The 6,880-nt window shown below is 42.8% G+C and overlaps 1 protein-coding gene across 5 annotated transcripts; it reads right to left on the bottom strand.

Moving 5' to 3' along the window:
- Positions 1-45: 45 nt before the first annotated feature.
- LOC118383887 (serine/threonine-protein phosphatase 6 regulatory ankyrin repeat subunit A-like) lies at positions 46-5,025 on the bottom strand. Of its 5 annotated transcripts, none has more exons than XM_052507107.1 (5): positions 4,441-4,680; positions 3,961-4,039; positions 3,311-3,378; positions 3,024-3,197; positions 46-399 (listed from the first exon to the last, which is right to left on the bottom strand). In XM_052507107.1, exons 1-4 carry the CDS (start codon positions 4,444-4,446, stop codon positions 3,075-3,077), a joined length of 276 nt encoding a protein of 91 aa, XP_052363067.1. In that variant the 5' UTR covers positions 4,447-4,680; the 3' UTR covers positions 46-399; positions 3,024-3,074. The 5 variants fall into 5 exon arrangements, 3 of the variants coding, with proteins under 3 accessions (XP_052363067.1, XP_052363065.1, XP_052363066.1); XR_008113532.1 differs by having other exon boundaries at positions 48-399; positions 3,024-3,200; positions 4,133-4,680; XR_008113531.1 differs by lacking the exon at positions 4,441-4,680 and adding an exon at positions 4,687-5,025 and having other exon boundaries at positions 49-399; positions 3,024-3,200.
- Positions 5,026-6,880: the final 1,855 nt, after the last annotated feature.

Below are 6,880 nucleotides of genomic sequence, written 5' to 3'. Positions count from 1 at the left end.
ATTCTACAGCAACACGCCTCTCCAAACCATGGTAGCACTCCTGCAAATGATGACCTGTAAACTGAGGCGCATGTCGTCTGACTATGGGTACTCTACTGATGCTGCAACTGGGCCATCTGATGACGTTGGTGCTGAAGCTACATGTTAGTACAATTGTAAACCTACATCTTATCAACATACTTTGTCCATCATTCTGACATAATAAAACACTAGTGGTGGACCATACAGCTGAGCTGTGAGGCTAACACACAGCCCATTCACTAACTGGGATAAGGACATTCAGAATGTAAATTATGTGGTCAACTCATTACCCATGTAAGCAGCCCAGTGGATTGCTCGGCGGTCCTTCTTGTCAAAAGCATTAATGTTGGCTCCTCTGGAGAGAAGGAGCCTCACCATCTAACAGGAGAAGGAGAGAAACAAAACACAGGCTGAGGAAAACTAAAGCAAAATCTGGCGTCAAAGCCTCTCTTGAACAAACTCAAGCCTACAACTAGGGCTGTGACGTGCCGTATGTACAGTCATCGACATAACTGACAGCCGACGGGCGTAACATTAGCGTCTTTACGCTTAGCTTACTGGCCTCTGAGCAAGACAGTTAAGGTGAAGCAATTTCTTTTTTTTAAAGCATTCCATGAATCTCATTTACGGACTTATGTAAGATAGCTGACTATTACTAATTTGAGTAGTCATCATTTAGACTAACTCGATCACTATTCAATGCAGCATGTGGTGGAGTTAGGCTATGTCAGATGTTTCTCTTTTATGGGGGGGGGGGCCTTTTTAAAAATTATCATGCAACTCTACTAAACTGTATGACTACAGAGATTAGCAGAATATTTTTCAAGTGGCATATTTTTCTGTAGCTCAGTTGGTAGAGCATGGCTGACGCCAGGGATGGGTTCGATTCCCGACCACCCATACGTAGAATGTATGCACACATGACTGTAAGTCGCTTTGGATAAAAGCGTCTGCTAAATGGCATATTATTATTATTATTATTATTATTATTATTATAATATGCACAATTACCGTTTTTTTCTCTTTTTTTTTTTCAATGAGAGCCGACTTTTCCACCTCACTCCTCCGACCTACTGGAACAATGAAAAAGGTCCGCGGTGAAGGGCAGAGGCTAACCACCCACCCCCAGCCTGTAGGCTATAGATACTATAGTTACCCCCAGTCCCCACATTTCACCTCACCCTCTCCCCAATGAACTGACCTTCATAGATTCTCTCTTACAGTTGAAGTTGGAAGTTTACACCTTAGCCAAATACATTTAAACTCAGTTTCACAATTGCTGACAGAATAAAACAGAAAAATAGTTTTTTCTTTCACCACATTCCCAGCAGGTCAGAAGTTTACCTACTCTTAATTAGTATTTCGGGTAGCCTTCCACAAGCTTCCCACAATAACTAGAGTGAATTTTGGCCCATTCCTCCTGACAGAGCTGGTGTAACTGAGTCAGACCTCCTTGCTCGCAAATGCTTTTTCAGTTCTGCCCACATTTTCTATGGGATTGAGGTCAGGGCTTTGTGATGGCCACTCCAATACCTTGACTTTGTTGTCCTTAAGCCATTTTGCCACAACTTTGTTAGTATGCTTGGGGGTCATTGTCCATTTGGAAGACCCATTTGCGACCAAGCTTTAACTTCCTGACTTTTGATGTTGCTTCAATACATCCACATAATTTTCCTTCTCATGATGCCATCTATTTTGTGAAGTGCACCAGTCCCTCCTGCAGCAAAGCACCCCCACAACATGATGCTGCCACCCCCGTGCTTCAAGGTTGGGATGGTGTTCTTTGGCTTGCAAGCCTCCCCCTTTTTCCTCCAAATATAACGATGGTCATTACGGCCAAACCGTTCTGTTTTTGTTTCATCAAACCAGAGGACATTTCTCCAAAAAGTACGATCTTTGTCCCCATGTGCAGTTGCAAACCGTAGTCTGGCTTTTTTATGGCGGTTTTGGAGCAGTGGCTTCTTCCTTGCTGAGCGGCCTTTCAGGTTATGTCTATATAGAACTCGTTTTACTGTGGATATAGATACTTTTGTACCTGTTTCCTCCACCTTCACAAGGTACTTTGCTGATTTTCTGGGATTGATTTGCACTTTTCGCACCAAGTACGTTCATCTCTAGGAGACAGAATGCGTCTCCTTTCTGAGCGGTATGACGGCTGCATGGTCCCATGGTGTTTATACTTGCGTACTATTGTTTGTACAGATGAACGTGGTAACTTCAGGCATTTGGAAATTGCTTCCAAGGATGAACCAGACTTGTGGAGGTCTACATTTTTTCCCCCTGAGATCTTAGCTGATTTCTTTTGATTTTCCCACTGAGTTTGAAGGTAGATCTTGAAATACATCCACAGGTACACCTCTAATTGACTCAAATTATGTCAATTAGCCTGTCAGAAACTTCTAAAGCCATGACATAATTTTCTGGAATTTTCCAGAATTTTCCAAGCTGTTTAAAGGCACAGTCAACTTAGTGAATTTAACCTTCTGACCCACTGGAATTGTAATACAGTGAAATAATCTGTAAACAATTGTTGGAAAAATTACTTGTCATGCACAAAGTAAATGTCCTAAATGACTTGCCAAAACTATAGTTAACAAGAAATTTGTGGAATGGTTGCACAACGAGTTTTAATGACTCCAACCAAGTCTATGTAAACTTCTGATTTCAACTGTATAGCAGATCTGCTGATTGTGGTGCATCAAAATATAGTTGGAGAAGAGATGTACAGTTTAATAGATGGACTAAGTCATCAAAACAATAATAAATAGTTACCACTGCTGCTATGGGTAAAGTATATCTCTATCAAAATAAAGTTGATTAAAAAAGTTTTTTGTTTGTTTTGGTTTTGACAGTTTCATTTCATGGCAGTCTTCATCCAAAACAGTCACAGCCCTACATAAAACCAATGTAGGTAATCGGATGCATCGTGAACTCAACCTTGGGATAGGATAGGTATAAAGTGTAAACTACAGTGTGTAATCATGTCCCTGCTAATTGCTAACCTCTTGGTGTCCGCTGCATGGTGGAGCGCTCGGTCCGACATGTTCACATTGCTAAGGGACCAGGGCCTCGGCACAGCGGACCGCCTTATTGGCCGCAGCGATGTGGAGCGGCGTTTGCCAGTTCTTGTCCCTGGCGTTCACATCAGCAGAGTGTTTCAATAGCACCTGGACTGCCTGCTACAGGAGCAGTTCAAATCATGTTCAACTTTGTTTAAAGTGCATTTAAAAATCACAACACACTTAACAGTAAAATGCATATGCACAGGTGTGTCTATCAGTACACGTACCTCACTGCAGGAAGCCACGGCCCGGTGCAGAGTATTGAGACACTTGTCTTTGGCATTTACTCTGGCTCCTGGGACACAAAGACAGGGGGGCAGACTCTGGGGTTGACAAGGCAACATCTTAAATGGCTGGAGTACAGACAAAATGTGTCCAAAACAACCTAATACCTTTTATAGTGCACTACTTCTGACCAGGGCTCATAGGGATTTCCTTAGGGTTCAGGTCAAAAGTAGTGCACTATATAGGGAGCCATTTAGAACGCAACCAAAACCTCTTGTAAGAGAGCTATTCTGGGACTTTCATTACATAGCAACACTGAAGAAAATGTCATGTCACTGAGAGGAGTAGAAGGAGCTCAGCCAAAAGAGACAAGGTGCAACCCAAAATCATGAGGACATTGGGAGGAACCGGTGCGACTCCCTCACAATTAATATCTTGATGCTTCACTAATCAAGTTAAAATCGGGACGTTTCAGCTGTCAATGACCTTCATTAGATATTTTTTTTTTTTTAAATACATCGGGTGCACATAAGATCTTAATGGTAAGTATGAGGGAAACGGTCACATGCAAACACAACAAGCACCAAAACTGAAGTCAAAGTCCGATGGACATGAGTCAGAGTGTAATCCTTCTCTTCAATGACAACCGTACCTGATAGTATGAGTAGCTCTAGAATTTCTGCATCTCCTAGATAGGCAGCAGCATGCAACGGTGTCCGCTTCTCATTGTCCTGTAGGGAAGAGCCAAGAAGCGTTATAGCTGTTTCATATTCAGCTAGTATGGATACAGGGAAACATTTGATTTTAATAGTACTCATTTATACATTGTCATGGCTTGCATACTTCAGATGACAGCTGGATATTTATGGCTCTAACTAGGCTACACGCTGTAACTAGCCTACACACTAAAGGTATTCAATTGTTTCCTTTGAAAGGGTGCAGATGGACTCCGCTTGGAACCAGCTATTTAGTATCCACTGTCATCTTCGTGATGTTAATGCTTTATACTGTTTACTTTTTCTTTACAATAACTAAAAACAACCCGCTTCCCTTAACCAGGGATGCAACAGATTGGCGATGAGGTATCGTAGTTTTTGTCCGAAGGGGAACAGAGCGAGAAAGAAAGTGCTACCTCCATCGAGAATGTTTGTAGAAAAGTTAGCACGGAAGAGATCGCTGGGGGCGAGGCCGAGAATTTCCACTTCGAGGAATGTTTTGAAGCTAAAACGTTAAGGGCTCAAGTACGAGGATATGTCTAAAACCATTTTTTTCTGACGATTGTTGGCAGAAAGATTTATAATTTGTTAATGGACTGTAGCGACCTGCACAGACGTGTGTTATGTGTTAGGCTAGTAGTACGGGGTTGTGTTTTACTTACCAGTACCCAGTGTTCGCGGGGTCCGACATGTCAATCAACCTGCTATCTGCCAATCACAGTAATGCCTGGAATGTTCTGATTCCGGGAATCGTGGTGGTTGGTGGAGTGGCGTGGAGGGGGGTTGGGCAGGGGGAGGGGGGTTGGGCAGGGGGAGGGGTTGGAAGCTCAATCCAGGTTCAGCCTTTCTTCGCTCTCTTACGTCTGGTTTTCACAAGAGAAGGTCACGGTCGGCTTGTGGATTATCTTTAATTTATTTGGTGTTGGCTACGGCCAAACAGTAGTCTGCGTAAAATTGGGTTAATATAAACCGTCAATTTGTAAACTCAATCATCTGTCTGGACAATTGTTCCTTTATGATCTAGTCAGGTCATTACAGGACTTTAATGCGCCACAGAAACTAAGTGAAACAACGTTGACAGTTGGTTGCGCTGTTGAAAGGTCACTACATACCGATGACAAATTGTATTGCTGAAAGATGTAAGTATCATGCAAGGAGTCAACTCGAGGGAGAGTCGATTAGTGAGTATTTGGCTAGTTTAGGAAAATTCAGTCTGTCAGTACGTGATATCTGTGTGGTGTTAAAAGTGCAGAGCTGAGAGACCGTTTACCTGAATGTAGCTCACACAAGATTTAACATTAGCACTGGCTGTGGATATGGGATTTTCTTTTGAAGTAACAAGGAAAAGCACACTGCAGTCTTCACAAAATACTTTCAAAGCAAATGCAGTTGAGGAGAAAAGCGTTGCCAAGAAAACGGAGGCAACCTGTAAACCATGTTACCATTGTGTGGGAAAAGGCACAAGCCAGATGAGTGGCGCTACGTGCAAGAAGAAAGGACACGTAGCCATGACTTGCCGCTCGCGTCAAGTGGGAAACAATTAAACGAGGCAAGTGAAATTGAATAACCACCTGGATGCTACTGAGAGAGAGAGGGGCCTCCTTACTGTGACTGCAGGAAGACGAGTGGAGCAACGATGATCAGGGCAACGCACACCAGCGAGAGAGAGGACAAAAACGTCATTTCAACACAGGAGCATTGCATCGCACTCAAGTGCCAGAGTTTGGAGCATTACATCTCAAATGAGTGAGAACTCTGATAAAGGGACCTCCGCCGTTTTCACCACTGACTATGAGTTGGGTAAAGTAAAAGGAACTGAACTGTTTGCAGTAGACGTAAAGACTTTGTATGTAAGGATGTGAGACTCAACATGGAAGTTGATATAGGTGCAGCAGTTTGATGTCAGAGGTTGTACAACCGCAAGTTCAAAAGTGCAAAATTGAGCCCTGCAAACTGGGTGTTAAAAACATACAGTAAACGGTCATTAGTTCTAAGTGGGAAAATCTTAGTCAAGGTCAAGTGTAATTGGAGTAGGTGGTGGTAGAAGGAAATGGTCCTGCCCTGCTGGGTAGAGACTGGATCAGTCAGTTGAAGCTAGACTGGTCACATGTACACAGTAACAGCTGTAGAGACAGTAGATGGTTTGTGTGAAAAAATATGTATGCGTTTCAGCCAGAGCTAGGGATGCTAAAAGGTATCACAGCCAAACTACATGTAACTAATAGGGCTGCACATAAGTTCTGCAGTCCTTGCCCAGTACCGTATGCACTATGAAAAACAGCTAGTTACGTTGGAGTCAGAAGGGGTCCTTACTCCAGTTAACTACAGTCAATGGGCTGCTCCAATTGTGTGTATCCTGAAAACAGACAGTACTGTAAGAATATGTGGAGATTACAAGGTAACTATCAATCTGTGGCTGGAAGTAGATCAGTATCCCTTACCAGAAGTAGATCAGTATCTCTTACCAAAAACACAGGACTTGCTCAAAAAGCTGCCCGGGGGTGAGATGTTAGCAAAGCTGGATTTGTCACAGGCATACGAGCAAGTACAGTTAGAGGAGCGATTTAAGCACTATCTCACCATGAATACACATAAGGGCTTGTTTTAAGGTCAACAGGCTTCCTTATGGTGTTGCCTGTGCGTCATATTTTTCAGAAAATGATGGTTCAGATCCTACAAGGTATAGAAGGGGTAATCTGTTATATTGATGATATGCGTGACACAAGAGCACATGAGAAATCTTGAAGAAGTCCCAAAAAGACAAAGTCTGCAATATGAAGGTTAAAAGAGAATGTTCTTTCTTCCAGAACAGCATAGCCTATTTAGGTCATGTGATAGATGCAGAGGGGATACACC

This window comes from Oncorhynchus keta, unplaced genomic scaffold, assembly GCF_023373465.1.
Source record: "Oncorhynchus keta strain PuntledgeMale-10-30-2019 unplaced genomic scaffold, Oket_V2 Un_contig_28619_pilon_pilon, whole genome shotgun sequence".
NCBI lineage: Eukaryota > Metazoa > Chordata > Actinopteri > Salmoniformes > Salmonidae > Oncorhynchus > Oncorhynchus keta.
This window is presented reverse-complemented; position numbering and strand designations above follow the sequence as displayed.

Bases quoted from the DNA above. Each gene is read 5' to 3' on its own strand.
- LOC118383887 (XM_052507105.1), bottom strand. The intron at 3,379-3,960 runs GTACGGTTGTCA...TTTGTGTCCCAG, and splicing joins AGAGCTACTCATACTATCAG to GAGCCAGAGTAAATGCCAAA. The intron at 3,201-3,310 runs GTACGTGTACTG...CTGCTCCTGTAG, and splicing joins CCGTGGCTTCCTGCAGTGAG to CAGGCAGTCCAGGTGCTATT.